The sequence below is a fragment of the Martes martes genome (assembly GCF_963455335.1).
Source record: "Martes martes genome assembly, chromosome: 8".
Taxonomy (NCBI): domain Eukaryota; kingdom Metazoa; phylum Chordata; class Mammalia; order Carnivora; family Mustelidae; genus Martes; species Martes martes.
The window spans coordinates 87,924,833-87,945,680 of NC_137895.1; the positions used below are offsets into that span (position 1 = coordinate 87,924,833).

General features: G+C 42.4%; 1 protein-coding gene and 1 pseudogene across 5 annotated transcripts in view; one reads left to right on the forward strand and one right to left on the reverse strand.

The window, feature by feature from the left end:
* The first annotated feature begins 7,405 nt into the window (after positions 1 to 7,405).
* The window catches only part of EIF4B (eukaryotic translation initiation factor 4B), a 33,056-nt gene continuing 19,613 nt past the window's right edge, over positions 7,406 to 20,848 (forward strand). Inside the window, exons 1-3 of one of the 4 annotated variants that reach the window (XM_080811119.1) lie at positions 7,406 to 7,672; positions 17,003 to 17,140; positions 18,194 to 18,402. In XM_080811119.1, coding sequence (XP_080667245.1) covers positions 7,660 to 7,672; positions 17,003 to 17,140; positions 18,194 to 18,402 — 360 coding nt within the window. In that variant the 5' untranslated portion in view covers positions 7,406 to 7,659. The remainder of the gene's footprint in view (positions 7,673 to 17,002; positions 17,141 to 18,193; positions 18,403 to 20,848) is intronic. The other 3 variants (XM_080811120.1, XM_080811118.1, XM_080811117.1) reach the window with 3 other exon arrangements.
* LOC308348403 (large ribosomal subunit protein eL37-like) lies at positions 13,808 to 14,101 on the reverse strand (annotated as a pseudogene). The gene has a single exon. The product of its transcript is annotated as a large ribosomal subunit protein eL37-like (transcript).

Here is a 20,848-nt window from a genome sequence, read left to right on the forward strand (position 1 = left end):
ATTCAAATTGCTCCCCTGTATGTGATGGGTTACTTTATTCTGAATGCTTCCAAGATTTTCTCCTGACCAGTGTCTTTCGTCGTATCAACCATGATAAGCCAATGCAATTTTCTTTGTATTCATCCTATTCAGGGTTTGATAAGCTTCTTGAATCTTAAACAAATGTGGGAAATTTCTTCAAATATTCTTCGGCTCCATCTGTCTCTCCTCTCCTGCTGAGACTTCAATAATATATCTTCTCATATAGCCCACAGGTCCCTGAGGCTCACCTCACTTTTTTCTCCATCTTTTTCTCCCTCCCTTTCAGATTTGGTCATTTCTATTAATTTACCTTCAAGTATAGAGACTCCTATCACCTCTATCCTGCTGTTAATCTCATTTCATGAAATTTATTTCAGATGCTGTGTTTTTCCATTCTAACATTTCCATTTGGTTCTTTTTGTATTTTATATTTCTCTACCTTTTCATTCATTATATGTATATCTTATTTTATTTCAGTGGACACAGTTATAACAACTGCATTAAAGTCCTCTTCTGAGCATTCAACATCTGGGTCAGTTTAGGGTTAGCCACTGTTGTTTGTCTTATCCCTCCAGAATGGGTCACATTTTCCAGGTTCTTTAGGTGTTAAATAATTTTGATTAATCCTGTGCGTTGTAAATGTCATGTTGTGGAGACTTCGGATACTGTTATACCCCTCTGTGGTAGGCAGAATAATGGCCCTTCAAAGATGTCCACATCTGAATCCCCACAACCTAGGAACGTGTTATGTCAGAAGGCAAAGGAGAATTAGGGCTCCAGATGGAATTGAGTTTGCTAACTGGATGATCTTAAAATAATACGGGATTATCCAAGTGGGCCCAATGTATCACAGGGGTCCTTACAAGTGAAAGAGGGAAGGGGTGCCTGGCTGGTTCAATCGGTAAAGCATGTGACTCTTGATTTGGGGGTCATGAGTTCAAGTCCCATGTTGGGAGTAGAGATTACTTTTTTTTTAAAAAGTGAAAGAGGATGCCTGGGTGGCTCACTTGGTTAAGTGTCTGCCTTTGGCCCAGGTCCTGATCCCAGGGTGCTGCTCAACAGGGAGGCTGCTTCTCCCTCTGCCTCTCCTTTGCACCCTTCCCCCCACCCCGCCATGCTCACTCTCACTCTCATTCATCCGCTCACTCTCTCTTTCAAATAAATAAAATCTTCTTAAAAATTTAAAATTTAAAAAAAAAATTTTTAAGATTTTTTTTTTTAATTTGACAGACAGAGATCACAAGTAGGCAGAGAGGCAGGCAGAGAGGGGGAAGCAGGCTCCCTGTTGAGCAGAGAGCCCGACGTGGGGCTCCATCCCAGGACCCTGAGATCATGACCTGAGCCGAAGGCAGAGGCTTAACCCACTGAGCCACCCAGGAGCCCCTAAAAATTTTTTTAAAGTTAAAGAGGGAGGCAGAAGATAAGTCAAATGAAAGTGATTAATATAAGGATTCAAGCTGGTGTTTCTGGCTTTGAAAATGGAGGCAGCACCTGGGTGGCTCAGTGGGTTAAGCCTCTGCCTAAGGCTCAGGTCATGATCTCAGGGTCCTGGGGTCGAGCCCTACATCGGGCTCTCTGCTCAGCGGGAAGCCTGCTTCCCCCTCTTTCTCTGCCTGCCTCTCTGCCTACTTCTGATCTCTCTCTCTGTCAAATAAATAAACAAAATCTTAAAAAAAAAAAGAAAAAGAAAAGAAAATGGAGGAAGGGGACCATGAGTCAAGGCATTATATGGAAGCTGAAAAAAGCAACGAAACAGATTCTCTGGGAGAGCTTCCAGAAAGAATGCAATCCTGCCAACACTTTGATTTTAGCCCAGTACAGCCCATTTCAGACTTCTGACCCAGAGCCATAAGAGAATAAATCTGTGTTGTTTTAAGGCACTAAGTTTGTGATTAATTTCTTACAGCGGAAACAAGAAGCTAATGTATCCTCCAAAGATGTTCACGTTTTTATTTTAGCAAGCCATGAAATTGGTTAGACCAAAACTGCAAACTGTCTCTCACTTGAAATAGACAAGCAGCTCAGACTTTACTTCAGTTCTCCCTCCTTTCTTTTTTCTTTCTTCAGCTGTCTACAGCCTGCTTTATGCATTCATGGTTCAAGAACAAGCCAGACTTGGGCAGAATCAACACCAGAACTCTCTCTTCTTTTTTTTAATATTTTATTTTTTTATTTGACAGAGAGAGAGAGAGATCACAAGTAGGCAGAGAGGCAGGCAGATAGAGGGGGAAGCAGGCTCCCCACTGAGCAGAGAGCCCAATGCGGGGCTCGATCCCAGGACCCTGATATCATGACCCGGGCTGAAGGCAGAGGTTTAACCCACTGAGCCACCCAGGCACCCCAGAACTCTCTCTTCTTTACAGGATTCCCTCTCACTTTGTGAGAGCAGAGACTGTCCTGGGCAATACCTTCTTAATGGCAGAAATGTGGTAGGTTTTCTAGCGAAGCTTCAGCCACCCTAGATCACACCAGGCTCTAACACCCCATATTGGTACCTTTTTCCAAGTTTTAGCGCCCCTCCAAACCTGCTTGTCTTTGTTCCACAGCTTTCAGATAATTGTGGGTTGTTGTTGTTGTTAATTTTTGTCTAGAGCTTATTTTTATGAGAAAGTTAATCCTCTGGGAAGCTATTACCAGACCAGAAACAGAACTCCTATATAATCTTGATATATATTTAAAATTAATCTTACACAGTCAAAACTCAGTGATAAAAAGATTTCTATTTTGGAGAAATACACATCTTTGAAGCACTGATATATTTTGCTTGGGTTGTGACAACATAAAGCAACAAACAATGATAATTTGATTATTTCAGCTATCCAAGCTTAACTAAATAGAAGTAATTGGTAAATGAATCATATTCCATTATTAATGGATTATCTGAGAAATGTCTTGGCCCACTTCACCAGAAGGAAGGCCATAATATCCATAATTAGCATCACAGATTCATAAAATGACCAAAAAAAAAATTTTTTTTTGTTAGGATACCTGGGTGGCTCAGTTGGTTAAGCAGCTGCCTTTGGCTCAGGTAATGATCCCGAAGTCCTAAGATCAAGCCCTGCATCAGGCTCCCTGCTCTGTGGAGAGTCTGCTTCTCCCTTTCCCTCTGTCCCTCCTGCCCCACTCATATGCTCTCTAAATAAGTAAACCTTTTAAAAAAAGAAAAATGTCAAGCTTCCATATATGATTATTTATATGTATTATAAAAAGTGTAGTTTTCAAAGGAAAATTTAAACAATTTCAATTAAATTATCATAAGAGCCTCAAATACTAAATTAAGCCAATTAGCTTAGTAAATTCGGACTCCAGAAAATATAAACTTACATGCATCCGCTTGTTTGTTGGTTGTTTTTTTTTTAAGATTTTATTTATTTATTAGAGAGACAGAGACGGAGAGAACGCACGCATGAGAAGGGAGAGGGCCAGAAGGAGAAGCCAAATCCCCTCTGAGCAGGGAGCCCATCAACACAGGGCTCAATCCCAGGACCCCAGGATCACCACCTGAGCCAAAGGCAGATGCTTAACTAACTGAGCCACCCAGGAGCCCCTTGTTTGCTTTGTTTTTAACTTAACTTCCAAACATCTTTCTAGTTCTGACTAGTCTAAAGGAAGAAGTCTTTTTTGCTGTATTCCTATGAAAGAAGCCACTGCTTTTAAAGGCTATGTTTTCCCATTCAAGGAACAGTAAATAAATCCAGGCATATGAGTCAGTATGTATTATGATAACTTCTTGAAAACCTCCTCAGTGGATATAAATTCGTTGAAAGTCTGACTTCAGCACCAGCAAATACATATTGAGCACCAACAGTGTTCCACGTGCTGATGCATACAAAGCACAAAGACAACCAACATGGATGCCGCCATGGAGAAGCTGGTAGACCAGGAAGGAAGGCAGTTTGAGGAGGAAGGTGACAAGTGTCAAAAAGAAGGTGCAGGCACGGTCCTGGTGGGGTTCAGAGAAAGAAGCTCAGAAAAAACTTCCTAGAAAAGGTAACAACAGAGCGCCTGGGTGGCTCAGTTGGTTGTGACTGCCTTTGCCTCAGGTCATGATCCTGGAATCCTGGGATCAAGTCCCACATCGGGCTCCCTGCTCAGTGGGAAGTCTGCTTCTCCTGCTGACCTCTCCCCTCTCATGCTCTCTCTCTCTCAAATAAAAAAATCTTAAAAAAAAAAAAAAGAAAAGGTAACAACATTTGAAGAGCCCCAGAAAAGTAGATTTTATTGTTGACCCATTTAGTAGTGAAAGAGAAAGAGTATTCCAGGCAGGGAGAAGAGCAAAGAGCAAAAAAAGACTCAACATTAGGAAGCATAAGATATCCATGGCTGGAACATAACAGTAGACAAGGGAGGATAGTAGTAAATAAATGTGAACCAGTAATTTGTGGCTGGAGTAAACACAACCTTCAGAGTCTGCCTAGGCCACATAGAGTCATGGAAGGTAATCAGCAAGGCAATGGGTTCAGACCTCCGCTTTAGGATAAAAAATCTGCTTTATGCCTCCCAGCAAGTGATTTTTGATAACCAATTTCTGACTCATAAAAACTGAGATAATAAATGTTTATTGCTTTATGCCAGTAAGTTTTAGAGTCATTCATTACATAGCAATGGGTAATTAACAGTTTATTCCTTCTGGATTTCTTCAGAACAAATGCCACAAAGTGTTACCAGAGACTTATTTTGTCTTTAACAGTTTTCCTTATTTTGTCTTTAACAGTTTTCCTTATTTTTAAAGAAGTCTTTGGGAGGGGCGCCTGGGTGGGCCAGTGTTAAGGTCTGCCTTTGGCTCGGGTCATGATCCCAGGGTCCTGGGATCCAGCCCCGCATCGGGCTCCCTGCTCAGCAGGAAGCCTGCTTCTCCTTTTCCCACTCCCCATGCTTGTGTTCCCTCTCTCGCTGTGTCTTCTATCAAATAAATAAATGAAATCTTTTTTTTTTTTTAATTTTCATTTATTTATTTGGCAGAGATCACAAGTAGGCAGAGAGACAGGCAGAAGCAGGCTCCCCGCCGAGCGGAGAGCCCGATGAGGGGCTCGATCCCAGGACCCTGGGATCATGACCTGAGCCAAAGGCAGAGGCTTTAACCCACTGAGCCACGCAGGCGCCCCAATAAATAAAATCTTAAAAAAAAAAAAAAGTAAGAAGTCTTTGGGAAACTGAAAAGAACATGAACCTGATAGCTCTGGATCTGCAACTCTGACACTTGCTGGCTGTGTGTCCTTGGGTTAGGTACTTATTGTTTCTGAGCTTCAGAGTCATTATCTAAAAATAAGGTTAATAGTTACCTTAGAAGGGGAGGTCTGGGCAGCTCAGTCAGTTAAGTGTCTGTCTTAGCTCAGGTCATGATCCCAGGGTCCTTGGATCAAGTCCTGTGTCGGTCCCCTTGCTCAATGGGGAGCCTGCTTCTCCCTCTGCCTGATGCTCCCCCTGCTTGTGCGCGCTCTCTCTCTGACCAATAAATAAAGTCTTTAAGAAAAAAATATATTTACCTTAGAGGGCCATTGTGAAGACTAAATAAGCTAGCTTGTTAAGTGCTTGATATAACCCTGGGATATATTAGGTGCTTGGTAACTAAGTCTCTCCCTACCCCACATGTTCCTACCTCATTTAGCTTGTCTGTGACTTTCTGAAGTCTGTCCCCAATGGCCAACGCTTTTTTTTTCTCCTTAATTTTCAAATAACATCCCCTTTTAGTGATCCAAACCAGAAGAAATACATAATCTCCAGCCTTACTACCGTCCTACTGCATTAGAATCTAACTTTCAACAAATTTCCCAGGTGATAAGCAAATTCATCGAAACATAACAAGTACTGGACTAGTACATATCCCAAACCTAATAAGGCCAAAACAGAGCCTATATACCTCTCCAAACCTGCCCCACCTCAGGGTTGGCCATCTAAGTAAATGGTATCATCCAGGTGTTCATGCCAAAAACATGAAGTCATCTTTGATAGTTCCCTCTCCTGTGCCCTTTACATCTATCCAATTACCAAGTCTAATTCCAAAATATATCTGCATCTGTCTCTTTCCATCCCTACACTCACATCTAAGCCACCACCTTCTCTCATCAGAATTACAGCAGCCAGGGGCACCTGGGTGGCTCAGTGGGTTAAATCTCTGCCTTCGGCTCAGGTCATGATCTCAGGGTCCTGGGATCAAGCCCCACATCCGGCTCTCTGCTCTGTGGGGAGCCTGCTTCCCCCTCTCTCTCTGCCTGCATGTGATCTCTCTCTCTGTCAAATAAATAAATAAAATCTTTAAAAAAAAAAAAATCCTCAACTTGTCAAGGTGGTCTTGTCCTGGAGCTTATGACCCAGGTATGCATCTTCTGCCTTTTCCTAAAGCTCTTCCTAAAGATGTTCACAGGACTGGCAATTTGTAATCCAGATCTGCTGTTCTTTTTTTTAAAGATTTTCTTTATTTGACAGAGAAAAATAGAGTGGGAGGGAGGGAGAGAGGGGGGCAGAACGCACAAGCAGGGTGAGTGGCAGGCAGAAGGAGAAGGAGAAGCAGACTCCCTGCTGAACAGGGAGCCTGACCTGGGAATCCATGCCAGGACCCTGAGATCATGACCTGAGCAGACGACAGACTCTTAACCAACCGACTGAGCCACCCAGGCGCCGCTCTGGATGTTCTTAAATGTCACTTTTTCAGAGCCCTTCTCTGACCAGGTAGCCTAAAGTTGCACCCAATCATCTTTTAATCAAAGCGCCTTAATTACCTGCAGAGTGCTTATCATCTCTAATATTCATTCACTGCTTATTGTCTGTCTTTCCCTCACCGTACTATAACGTCCTTCGGAGTTTTGTTTTCTGTTGTATTTTAAAATGCCAGTAACAATGCCTAACACATGGTAGGCGCTCAATGAAAATTTTCGTTAAAAAACATACTAATACAGTATATGACAAATAATACGTAATAAAATGTAGCATAAAGTAGGGGAAGCATGAGTAACACTTGGCTGTGAAATCCTAAGCGCGGGGATTTTACTGAAGGTAGTCGATGAAATGAAGGACTAATTGAGCTACAAGTTCATGGAAATTAAATGTTCGATATTTGTTACTTCCTTATTCCTTCTAAACATGCCCAATTAAAACCATCCTTAGACAAGATATTGAGCTTGTTTTGCTTCAACAGAAATCGACTTTAAAAAAAATCTCAATTAAATTAACCACATACGTCCTCACACGTGGAAAATCAAAAGAGAAGAAACTTAGAATCTTCCCTTTCATAAAGTGAATTGCGGGACGCCTATTCCGGGTTCCAACCCACCTCCATTCCGCCCCGAAGTACTGGAACCTGCATGCCTGGCCCCGCCCCTTCCGCTTACCGCACTGGCAGGAAGTTGGCCGGTCGTGAAACCCTCCCCCTCGTCTGCGCGTAGCCCTTCGTAAAGCGTGAGGGATTTCGCGACAGCCGAGGCCCCACCCCTTTCGCCACATGTCGCGCAAGTCTTCCCGTCCGACGCCGCGCCACCTCCTCGCGCTGCTTTACGAACCTAGAGCAGCGCCGCTCCGCCTCCTGTCTCCCTCCTCACCTCCCCGCCCCCTCCCAGTTTCGCATCTCCTAGCCCGACGCTCCCGCTATAATCACGTGATTGCCTCATCCGGGTCCTTTGCGTTCTCTCTCCCTCTCCCAACATGGCGGCCTCAGGTGAGTGAGCGGCCGAGCGCGGCCAAGGACCAGGCTCATCATCCACTCTCCGAGCCTGATCCACTGATTCCCTGGAGTCGGGGAGCGGGCGGCACCGCTTTCCTTCGGACTTTGGTGCTGCGGCAGGCTGGCGACTTGGCCATGTTAGGTTATCGCCTCGGGATGTTTGGGGGGAGGGGAAGGTGTCCTTCCCCTCCCCCTCACACCCTTTTCACCCCGTCAGCGCGAGGTTGGAGCGGGGAGTAATGATGGACTCTGGCTTGAGTTAGAGTGATGAGGCGCAGAAAGATCTGTGGGAGGCGTGAGGCCTTCTCATAGACGTGAAGCACTGTGCCCGCGTGGAGGAAGGAAGGAGGCGGTTGGCGCGCGGACGGGTGCACAGTAGAATACGTCTCCCAGGCGCGAGGCCGTTGCGGACGGGAGTGGGGGCAGGGGAATAAAGGGGGGGGCAGTTAGAACACGAGCGCGAGTCGGTGGAGGGGCGGGGGGAAGGCGACGACGCGCCTGCGCGGTGGGAGAGACCAAGGGTAGCGGAGACCGGCGCGCCTTAAAAGCACGCGCGAGGGCCCAGATGGGAAGGTTTTACGCGCATGTGTTGCTTTCCCTATGTCCTTCCACTTTCTGCTCTTCCCGTTTTAGAGTGGGGCCCGGCCCCTATATTCTTCCAAGGATGAATGTGTTAGTTTTGGAGGTTGAAGCTGCTGGAGTTAGGTGGGGGTGGGCAACCCAGTGTGGTGCGCCCACGTGTTGGAGGAGAGAAAGCAAGGATGAAGACCTAGATTTCCTCTAGGCCTTTTTTTTTTTTTTTAATTCAATCAGTACGTGTTTACTGAGCGCAAACTAGGGTAAGCATGGTTCTAGGTGTTGGGGTTGGATAAAACGGTGAACAAGATCAGAACCCTTGACAGCTTCCATTTTGGTTTATTTTGATAGCTCCGATAGTAGAGTTACTTTTTTTTTTTTTAATAACTGCACAACTGGGGAGTGCTTTTAAAATAATACTAGTGAATAGAGTTGGGGGTTTTTAGATGACTTTGGAGTTGAGAATATCCGTGTCCTACAGGTCAGCTTGCATTTCTCAAGGACTTGGCAATGGGCTTTGGAACATTTTCAGCATCCATTTATTTTAGTTTAGGGGGTGATAGTTTCTCTGTCATGATCATGCATTCTACAAAACAGTGCTTGAACCCTTGCTATCTGTAGACACTCACTTCTCATCAAGAATTTATTTCCTCTGGGGCGCCTGGGTGGCTCAGTGGGTTAAGCCGCTGCCTTCGGCTCAGGTCATGATCTCAGGGTCCTGGGATCGAGCCCCGCATCGGGCTCCCTGCTCAGCGGGGAGCCTGCTTCCTCCTCTCTCTCTGCCTGCCTCTCTGCCTGCTTGTGTTCTCTGTCTCTCTCTCTCTCTCTGTCAAATAAATAAATAAATAAAATCTTTAAAAAAAAAAAAAGAATTTATTTCCTCTGTTACATAGGAGGAGACTAAGAATTATGTATGTTCTTGAAAAACGTTGAAGGAGTTGAGGTGCATTTGAACATGATACCTTTCATTGGTGTGGCGCTTGACAGTTGACCAGGCTCTTGTGTGTATGTTGTCTCATTTGATCCTCTGAGATAATGTAGGCAGATGGTGGTATCTCCCAGATGAGAAAGATGAAATTAATTTGGCAAGGGTCACATAGCTGCAGGTTGCAGAGCAAGGTCAAAATCTTTGAGACTCCTGACTGCCCTCCATTATCAACTTGGAAATAGCAAGGTTGGCTTCCATGTTATCATGTGTAGGGTACTTATTAGGCCTGGATTTGCTGTCTTGACGGCTTAGTGCCATAATTTAGTGAAAAGCCTGCATTCCCTTTTCACTATAATTTGTGGGATTTTTAAGGGTGGAAAACACTTAGGCGGTCTGTGCCCTTCATTTTACAGAACTGAGTGAAATCAGGACTGGTTAAAGGGATTTGCTTGATGTCCCCTTCTCCTGCTCTTCCACATTTACTCTACCCCCTTTGAGCCCCTCATCTCTTTTCTTTACTTTGGTTCCATAAATCTTAGCATTGTAGTAAGGGACTTACTACATTGTTGTAAGGGACACTGATAGTATTAGAGTACAAGGTTACATCTGACAGTCTGCCTTTGAGGAATTTGGGATTTATCAAACTTCTTTTCCCATTTAAATCTTTTCCAATCTCATTGATTTTGTTCAGTGGCCAATATTCCCAGATTTGGCTGTGTTAATGAGACTGTAAAATTCTTCATATATTTTCAAATACCTATTGATGGTGCCCAGTATCTTGTTGAAAGTTGATCTTATATTTTCTCAGTGAAAATACATGATAGAACTTAACAATACTCTTGTAAATGAAACTGAAAAATTCTTTGCAGCAATACCAGTAATCCAGTTGACCCATTACTGATTTTCAAGAACTGAAAGTATCCCAGAGCAGGCTACTGAACTGCTTACTTAAAGGGAATCAAATGTCTTTGATACAGGTTAACATTTTTTTAGACAAACGCTTTCAAATTGGAAAATAGTGCTGGTATGCACAGAAGGCCTTTCATTTGCATAGCGCTTCAAAATGTCATACGTGGCATCTCGTTTGATTATTTTCATGGGGAGAGGACAGTATCCAACAGTTGTTTTCATACATTGCTGGTCCTTATAGTTTAAAAGAGTTTTATTATATGCTTTTCACATAAAGTTTCCCCTGCTGCCCAGAAGTAGAACATACTGGTTTTTTGTTTTTAAAGATTTTATTTATTTATTTATTTATTTGTTTACTTGAAAGAGAGAGCATGACGGGGAGTGGGGGGGCGTGTCAGGAGAAGCAAGGGAGCCCGATGGAGGATTCAGTCCTGGGACTCCAGGATCATGACCTGAGCTGAAGGCAATCACTTAACCAACTTAGCCACCCAGGTACCCCCCAAGTGCGTATTTCTAAGTATGTGTATGCCACTAACAAGTATCCACACCAGAGTCAGTTTTGAATTTTTATAGCTCTTCTCTTACCGAGAAGGTCCAAGTACTTTTTGTAGTGGTTAGCATGATGTGTGTTGGGTGCTTGTTTTATATTTTTTATGTAAATGAACAAATTGAGTATGGAAAGGTAAGGGGAAGGCAGTATGGCCTTTTTCTCCAGTTACATCAAGTTGAAGAAGTTGGGTCATGGAACTAAACTGGTGGGTCAAGGTGTTGGAGCATATTCTGACTTGGTTTTATTCTCTACTGTGCTCAGCTGTAGCACTAACGGTGAGACCTGTCGACACCATGGTATTGCATTGTATGAAACCTCATGGCTTGGCTCTAAAGAGCAGCATAGGGGTGCCTGGGTGGCTCAGTTGGTTAAGCATCTGCCTTTGCCTCAGGTCATGGCCCCAGGGTCCTGGGATTGTGCCCTACATCGGGCTCTCCGCTAAGCAAAGAGCCTGCTTCTCCCTCTCCCTCTGCCTGCCGCTCTGCCTACTTGTGCTCTCTCTCTTTCTGTCAAATAAATTTTTAAAAATCTTAAAAAAAAACAAAAGGGGGCAGCATAATTAGTCTAGTTCTAGGCACTCTGGTTGGGCTCATTGTATTTATACAGACCATATTGTTTCCTTAAGGAAATACTTGTTGATCATTAATTCATTTTTAATTCTGGAGGATTTGGCAGGATTCACTTTCCAGAAAGAAATGTCTTGCCCCATTAGAAGTCATTTCTTCTGCCACCCGCCCATCTGTTTCTTTGTATTTACCTATTCTGAACATTTCATATAAATGAAATCATACAGCATGTGGACTTTTGTTACTAGCTTCTTTCATAAACATTTTTTCAGGGTTCGTCCATGTTATGGGATGTATGGGTGCTCTGTTCCTTTTTATTGCGAAGTCTATTGTATGGACATCTACATTTTATTTATCCATTCATCATTTGATGGAAATTTGGGTTGTTTCCAGTTTTTGCCTATTATGAATAATGCTGCTGCAATCATGTACAGGTTTTTATGATACTTTCTAACTTTTTAGCCCGTTAGATACTAACATTCAGAAGAATTGGTAATCCTGTAAAATAAGTGGGACTTAGTTTGGCAAGATCTAAAATGAAGAAACTTAAGTTTTGACACAGTCCCCTCTGATTGTTAAGAGCTTTGTGAATTCTCCTTCCTAAATAAAATAATAGCTAAAGATACAGAAGTAGGGATGCATTGTACAAATAAGCTTTATTGCTAATGGTGCTTTAAGGTGTCCTTTTGAGGGGCACCTGGGTGGCTCAGTCCGTTAAGTGTCTGCCTTTGGCTCAGGTCATGATCCTAGAGTCCTGGGATTGAGCCCCACTTCAGGCTCCCTGCTCAGCAGGAAGTCTGCTTCTCCCTCTGACCCTTCCACCTCTTGTGCTGTCTCTCAAATAAATAAATAAAATCTTTTTTTTTTTTTTTTTAAGTGTCCTGGGGCGCCTGGGTGGTCCAGTCCTTAAGTGTTTGCCTTTGGGTCAGGTCATGATCCCAGGGTCCTGGGATCCAGCCCTGCATGGGACTCCCTGCTCAGCAGAGAGCCTGCCACTCCCTTTCTCACTCCCCCTGCTTGTGTTCCCTCTCTCGCTGTGTCTCTGTCAAATAAATAAATAAAATCTTTTTTTAAAAAAAAAAGTTCTTTTGAAATTAAGATCTAGTAGCCAGTCCATAGATTTTGTCACTTCAGTATCTGACAGTTGGTGCTTTTATTGCTAATAAAGTACAGTGGTAACAGGAAAACGTTCTAAGAAAACTAAATGAACCCTCTATTTTTTATATACTGCAGCCTAATAAATCCTGAAGACTCAGTTTATTGCAGCCACTTCCAGTAGTGTGTTTTATATAGGGCTAACATCCCTTTTTATTTGTCCTTTTATGTATTGATGTGAAACCACCACTTAAACCAGTGGTTCTCAACCAGGAGACAATTTTGTCTCACCCACAGAGGAGTCATTTACAGTGTCTGAAGGCATTTTTGGTTGTCACAGCAGGGTGGGGGTTTTGGTACTGGCTGGAAATGCTGTTAAACATCCTACAGTGCACAGGACAGCCCCTGCACAACAAAGAATGACCCAGCCTGGGGCGCCTGGGTGGCTCAGTGGGTTAAAGCCTCTGCCTTCGGCTGGAGTCATGATCCCGGGGTCCTGGGATGGAGCCCCGCATCAGGCGCTCTCTGCTCAGCAGGAAGCCTGCTTCCTCCTCTTTCTCTGCCTGCCTCTCTGCCTGCTTGTGATCTCTACCTATCAAATAAATAAATAAAATCTTTTAAAAAATAAATAAATAAAAGAATGACCCAGCCTAAAATGTCAATGGTGCGAAAGTTGAGAAACTATAAAGAGTTAAGCTGGTATTAGTTGTAAAAAACCCAGTTTATTAAGGACCACAGGTGTTTTGTCTCTCGTTTAAGGATTTGTAGACTTAAAAGTTTTTGAAAATGCTATCTTTTAAACTCTTATTTAACCTATACAAGTATATAAAAAGCTTCACAAATACCTGCTACTTGTTCAGTAAGTTGCAGTAGTAACTAAATCAGAGGATTTAAAATTCCTGGGATATGTGTGCATTTTCCCTTAGTCCATGTGGTTTTGACCTTAAATAATTGAGATATTTACCGTTTGTTACATGAAGTGGTTGGTTAAACTTTTTAACCAATTCACATCAGATTTAAAGGAAGTTAAAGAGTTGGACCAGTTAGATTATGTGGCAAGGAATTGATAAACCTGGAACATTAAACAATGCTTTCCTTAATCCAGAGAAGACTGTTGAAATCCTAAACATGTAATGGGCCTAGATTCTAGAGTAGCAAAGGGCATGGAGGATTTAGATAACATCATTTCTCAGTTATTCGAGTAAAATAGAGTGGAACAAACATTGGCATCCACTTTAGTTTACTGATTTTCCTAAGGGCTATTTCCTTTAAATCTGTTTCTATTTGTACTAAGTTATTGCTGCTGCTAGATTTTAAAAAACGTAAGTTACAGATCTTGTGAAAGAATTTTATCTTTAAATGAAGATCATCCATCATCCCGTGATTTCTCAGAAGTTTTTGGATGAGACGGCAACAGAATCAGAGGAGAAATGAAGATATGTGTTTTTATTTATTTATTTATTTATTTAAACCACGATGTTTATTGTGACTAATCATTGAAATCCTTAAGATGAACTGGATGCTGCAGCAGCTGCCCTCTTGGGCTTAGGTGTTGTTCCTTCACGGAATCCATGCCTGAATCTGCGGTATACAATTTTTAGGTGCCTCATTCAACCGGTCCCAGTGGTGTTTCGTCTTTTAGCCTTGGCTCTCCAGTTATATTTTCTCTTGTGCTTGGCAGGATAGCCTCATTTGCCACACGTGAACTTCTGAAGGTGGTAGGCCTTCGAGCCACAGCGGCGGCACAACGTGTGCGTCTTATTGCGACGCTTTCCAAACGATGACGTCCCCTTCGTCATCTTGTTTCCACGGCAGGCCCCAAAGAGCTGAAGATATGTGTTTTTTTTTTTTTTTTTTTTTTTAAAGATTTTATTTATTTGACAGAGAGATCACAAGTAGGGAGAGAGGCAGGCAGAGGGAGAGGAAGAAGCAGGCTCCCCGCTGAGCAGAGAACCCGATGTGGGGCTTGATCCCAGGACCCTGGGATCATGACCTGGGCCGAAGGCAGAGGCTTTAACCCACTGAGCCACCCAGGCGCCCCAAGATATGTGTTTTAAAAAGACATTCTGAACAAACAATGCTTTAGTGCCTCTTTTTTTTTTTTTTTTTTTTAAGTTATGATGTTTAGTTTATTATTTTGAAAGTTCCAGTAACATTAAAGGAGAGGAAAATTTGTTGGTCAAGAGTCCGGGGTTTAAAAAAAAAATTAAGGGATACAATTTGAGAAACCCTGATCTAGAAAGTTGGTATAAGCCAAAATCAGACCAAAGACAGGTTAGTTCCAGATTCTGCTCTTTTTGGTAATAGATACTTACATAGGACGAAGGGGACAGGGATGCCTTATCAAATTATTATTTTTATGTTGAACTTCACCTCATTGTATGGACTAGCCATCAGTTCTGTTTTTATTTCCCCGGTGACTAGACAGATCAATAATTGGGTATTAGCTTTGGATACTGGGTTAAGCCCCATGAGGGTAAGGATCTCTAGCTAGCATCATATTAGTCCCCATTATGTTGAATTAGAGGATGTGGAAAAGGTGAAAATAAGCCTGTACACTGTGAGCATTCAACCTCAGAGGCTGGCTCTGTGTCTTGTTTGTGTTCACTTATTAAATTTCTCCTAGGCTTTTGCATATAAGCTAGGGGCAGTAGGTGCGCCTGGGTGGCTCAGTGGGTTAAAGCCTCTGCCTTCGGCTCAGGTCATGATCTCAGGGTCCTGGGATCGAGCCCCACATCGGCTCTCTGCTCAGCGGGGAGCCTGCTTCCCCCTACTCTCTCTGCCTGCCTCTCTGCCTACTTGTGATCTCTGTCAAATAAATAAATAAATAATCTTTTAAAAAAAAAAAAAAAAAAAAAACCTAGGGGCAGTATCAATGCCGTAGGACCCAACCTCTGCATTACTGCTTTCTTTCAAAGCATAGAATAGATCCAAAGTATAACCTGGTTAATCAGAATTTCAGAGTAGGACTGGTAATAAGTCACTTCAAAGAATCATGAAGACTACATTCAGTACCATCTTTCTCCATATTATTTGCAGCCAAGTTCATTTGGTCAGCTCATTGAGACCATATGCTCCAGGTTCTTAGTGTGTTCATAACATTCATAGCAAGCAAGTCATCTTTATTTCCAGAAAGTTGGGTGTTTTGTTGTTCGTTTAAAGTGGGGAGGACTGGGGCGCCTGGGTGGCTCAGTGGGTTAAGCTGCTGCCTTCGGCTCCGGTCGTGATCTCAGGGTCCTGGGATCGAGTCCTGCATCGGGCTCTCTGCTCAGTGGGGAGACTGCTTTCCCCCTCTCTCTGCTTGCCTCTCTGCCTACTTGTGATCTCTCTCTGTCAAATAAATAAATAAAATTTAAAAAAAAAATAATCAAGTGGGGAGGACTGAGGGAAAGAGAGAATACCTGCTGGGTGCAGAGCCCAAAGATGAGGAGCTCATTCCCACCACCTGGAGATGATGACCTGAGCAGAAATCAGGAGTTGGCCACTTAACGGACTGAGCCACCCAGGCTCCTCCTGAAAGTTGGATTTTAAAAGAAAGGGTCCTGGTGAGAAAGGAACCTTCAGTTAAATGGTTGCATCATGTTACAAATTCTTAGTCTTCTTGGGTTGAAAATTAGATGAGAATTGGAACATGGAGGAGAACTTAGGATTATAAAAGCCACAAAACTGGTCTTTGTTACAGCAAAACTGCTTGCTTTTTTCTTATCATGTAGGGGCTGCTCTCAGGAGCAAGTTTTAGAACCTCAGTTAGTCCTTTCTGCTCTTCTCTGTAGCTGCTGACTGGAGCCGTCTCAGGAAAAAGTCCTGAGAACTAGATAATTAAAGACCCGAGGTCAGGCCACTAGAGAGAGCCATTTGGAAATGTGTAAAGCTTTCATAACCATAGAAAACCTTCATACGTGTTGGTTCTTAGGGTCTCATGTTTTCCCTTCCATACCCTATCTCCTTTTCATGTGTGGTGTTAGGGTAGGGAAGGAGAGAATTTTTTTCCATAGAGAGCAGGAAGAGCCAGCTCTGTGTAGAGTCTTATTGTGTGAACACTTTCAAATGACAGTAACACAGTTTACTATGGTTATGATACCCCCCCTTCTTCCATAGAACTAATAACAAGCTTAGAGTCTGGGGCTCCTGTGGGAAGAGCTCTAGATTTGGTATCCAAAACCCTGGGTTTAATTCTAGCTCTGCTATCTAATATCTCTGTAACTGTAGGCTAGTCATTTAACCTCTCTGAGAGTTAGTTTTCTTTTCTGTAAATTGATAGTAATGATTCCTGCCTCATGTGATCATTTTACAATCCTCATAAATGCCAAAAAGAATGTTATTAGGGGTGGGAGTTTTGTTTTAGTTCTTTGTATACCAGGAGTAATGGATATAGCCACCTATCTTAAACACAAGTAGTTACTAAATAAAAAATTTCCCATGATATATGAGTGAATATAGTAGAAATTAAAAAGTTGACCCCCACCCCAGTCTTAATGTTGAAATCTTTCTAGACCCTTTCCCGTACATAAACAGTTTATTTTGTCAGTTTTGGGTTTTCTTGCTGTGCCAGGATGTTGTGCTTTGTCCTTATTTATATTTGTGTAATATACCATTACATCCTTTGGTGGCCCTTTATGTTGGTTTCTTTAACAGTAGTGCACTGTACAACTCTTTAATACCCAAGGAATGACAGTCTTTCTTTTGCCTTTTTGAAACAGCAAAAAAGAAGAATAAGAAGGGGAAAACTATCTCCCTAACAGACTTCCTGGCTGAGGATGGAGGGACTGGGGGAGGAAGCACCTATGTCCCCAAACCAGTCAGCTGGGCTGATGAAACAGATGACCTGGAAGGAGATGGTAATTTTTTTCCCCCCATCATGCTTGGAGTTTTCCTTCTCTTCGAGGCCAAACCCATTCCATAGTAATGGTTCACACTTGTAATCTGAAAGGAACTCACTCATTTTATAGAACACTGAGTCTTATATTTGTGTATTCCATAGAATTTTTAGGTTCAGGCTGTAAGTTGATGATTAGGGACTGAAGTGATTCAGGAGAGCTTAGTACTAGTTCTGGCTCTTATTAACAGGCTTTTCTCAAGGTATTAATTTAACCCTCATTTTCATTTCAAAAGTTGAAGACTAGATTACTAAAATTCTATGACGTCCTGATACATGTAATCTATAAGCTGTTTATGTTCAGAGTCAAGGGATAATTTGTTCTGGGAGCTGTTTTCTAGGAATTCATGGATAAACAAAAATGGTCTGAGGAATGGGACAGAATTGTGTTTGTTTTGTTTCATTTTTAAGAGGAGGATAAACCATTAAGAAAACACTGTCCACCTAAAAAGTTAGGAATGTGAGAGTTGTCAGCAGTGTTTAAATACATTTGGACTGTGAGGGTTTGAGTCCTGCCTCTACTAAGATTATCATCTACTGCTCTGCCATCTTTGTGATCTTGGGCAAGTTATTGAATATTCCTGAAATCTGCATTTCCATTTCTGTACAGTGGGAACAATCTCACAGGGTTAGGAAAAAGATAAGCTGGAATATAATGAATATAAAATACCTGGCTCATCCTAACATTCATAGGTACTTGATACTTTTCTTTTTCTTTGCTGCATAAGGAATGAGAGTTACCATGATATTGTTAACAAAAGCCTGGCCCTTTAAAGGCCTCAAAATACTTCAAAACCAAGAGGCAGTGAATACTGAGTCTTTTTGCATTGCTAGCCTGATGCTGACATTTCAGAAGCACTTTCTCTTAGATAAAAAGGGACTTAACCAAGGGCACTTTACAGTTCTTTCCTGATGTAGCTTATTTAATCCTTGGCAGTTAGCATGGATTCTCTTAGTCTACAACAGCAGTAAGGGAAGTTAGCTCTAATTTCTTCTGTTCACTTTCCTATCCTAGTTTCAACCACTTGGCACAGTAATGATGACGATGTGTATAGGGCACCTCCAATTGACCGTTCTATCCTGCCTACTGCTCCACGGGCTGCTCGGGAACCCAATATCGACCGGAGCCGTCTTCCGAAATCGCCACCCTATACTGCTTTTCTAGGGAACCTGCCCTATGATGTGACAGAAGAATCCATTAAGGAATTCTTTAGAGGATTAAATGTAAGTATAAAGGGTTAAGGCAATTAACTAGATATGGAGAGTGACTAGATATTAACTAGATATGGAGAGAGAGATACTGGTTGTGACTATCTCTGAATTTCTAAGCTAGGAAGGAGTCTGAGATTGAATCTAGATGTGGAAGAAACGGGTGTTTAGGCCCTTTGAGAATGTTCTTGTCCCACACTCTTTTTTAGATTTTATCTGTTTGTTTGTCAGAGAGAGAGCACACAAGCAGAGGGAGAAACAGGCCCTTATAAGTGATAGACCCAGGAGCACCTGCCTGGCTCAGTCAGTGAAGCATGCAACCCTTGATCTCAGGGTCATGAATTTGAGTCCCACATTGGGCATGTAGATTACTCAAAAAGTAATAATAATAATAACCCAGTCAGGTTGTAAGGCAGAAAGTTTATCTGAACTCAATTCTGTTAATGACACTCAGGCTTCTATCAAAATCACTTTTTAATTTTGAATATGAATACCTTTAACTGGAAAATGTGTAATTTATACTAACAAGAGTATGCTGAAATGTATTAAAGGTTCTGTGAGCTTGGTGCCACATATAGTGGAATTCACAGTGTTTATAGGCATGCTTAAAAAGCGTAAGGGAGGATGTTTGGAATGCCGATCTAGAAGATTCCAGAAAGATGGAAAAGTGAGTATACAGGTCCTCAGGAGAAGTCCTTTTTCCAAACTTTGATTTAAAAAAATACTTAGGACATGGGGTGCCTGGGTGGCTCAGTCCATTAAACATCTGTCTTCAGGGGCACCTGGGTGGATCAGTCGTTAAGCGGCTGCCTTCGGTTCAGGTCACGATCCTAGGGTCCTGGGATCAAGCCCCGCCTCAGCCTTCCTGCTCAGTGGGAAGCCTGCTTCTCCCTCTCCCACTCCCCCTGCTTGTGTTCCCTCTCCCGCTCTGTCTCTCTCTCTGTCAAACAAATAAATAAAATCTTAAAAAAAAAAATAAAAAGCATCTGTTTTCAGCTCGGGTCATGATCCCAGGGCCCTGGGATTGAGCCCTGCATTGGGCTCCCAGCTCGGCAATGAGTCTGCTTCTCCCTCTCTCTCTGCCTGCTGCTCCCCTACTTAATGCTCACTCTCTGTCAAATAAATAAATAAAATGTTTTTAAAAAATAAATAAAAATATTTAGGACACCTGGCTGGCTCAGTCAGTAGAGCATGCGACTTTTGATCTTGGGTTGTAAGTTCAAGCCCCACACTGGGGGGTAGGAATTATTTAAAAAACAAAATCTTAAAGAAAGGTACTTAAGACTTAAAAAATCAGAATGAGTCACAATTTCCAGTCCTTTTGGGTTTTCTCCAGAGTTTTAGCCAGTGGGAACACATTAAAAAGTACATTTCCTTGGAGTGCCTGGCTGGTTCAATCAGTAGAGCATGTGACTCTTGATCTCAGGGTGGTGAGTTTGAGCCCCATATTGGGAGTAGAGTTTACCCCCCCCCCCCTTAAAAAAGTGTGTTTCCTTTAAAGATCTGCTGTCTCCTTCACTCTTACTTTGCTTTTGACTCCATAGAGTCTATTCTCTGCACTGGGCTACCAACTTACGGGTAGCTTTTTTGGTGGTGGTTTCGTTGTTGTGTGTTTTTTGTTTTGTTTTGTTTTTATTATTTTTTAAGTATCTCGGCACCCGGTGTGGGGCTCATACTCAACCCTGAGATCAAGAGTCACATGCTCAGGGTGCCTAGGTGGTTCAGTCAGTTGAGCATCTGACTCTTGGTTCCAGCTGGCACCGCGATCTCATGGGTTATGGGATTGAGCCCTATGTCAGGCTCTGTGCTCAATAGGAAGTCTGCTTGAAGATTCTCTCCCTCTGCCTATGCCCTGGCTTGAATGCTGCTCTCTCTCTGTCTCTCTCTAAAATAAATAAAATCTTTAAAAAAGTCCCATGCCCTACTGACTGAGTGAGCTAGGCACCCCACAGTGTGATTATATTTTGACTGCCACCTATAAATCTCCTCTCTATACGAATTTGTAGTACAACTAGAAGGCTGACCTCTTTTTTATTTCACTTTCTTGGCCTCTTCTGTGTAGTGTTGAATAACCTCTGGCCCATTTAGGCTTCTCACTGTTAATGCTCTAGAATTGGTCTGGAACTACTTCTTTCATATTTTCTTCCTTTTCCTGCTCTATTGAAGAGGTGGCTTAAACTATAATTTAAAAGAGGCTATAGCAAAATCTGTGTCATGGGAGACAGAGAAAAGTATTACATCCGTGTTGCAGAAGAATATAACTTGAATACATGCAAAATACCGAGGGATTGAAGTAAAAGGGTAAGAAAATATATGGAAGCCATCAAAAAGCTGGCCAGAAAATAGCTAAAAGTATTTGGAAATGGTCCTAAAATTGGAAATGAAGAGTACATACCTGTTGTAAATAATAAATACAAATTAGGGCCAGGGAAAGCTTTTTTAGGAAACTTGAAGGAGTCCT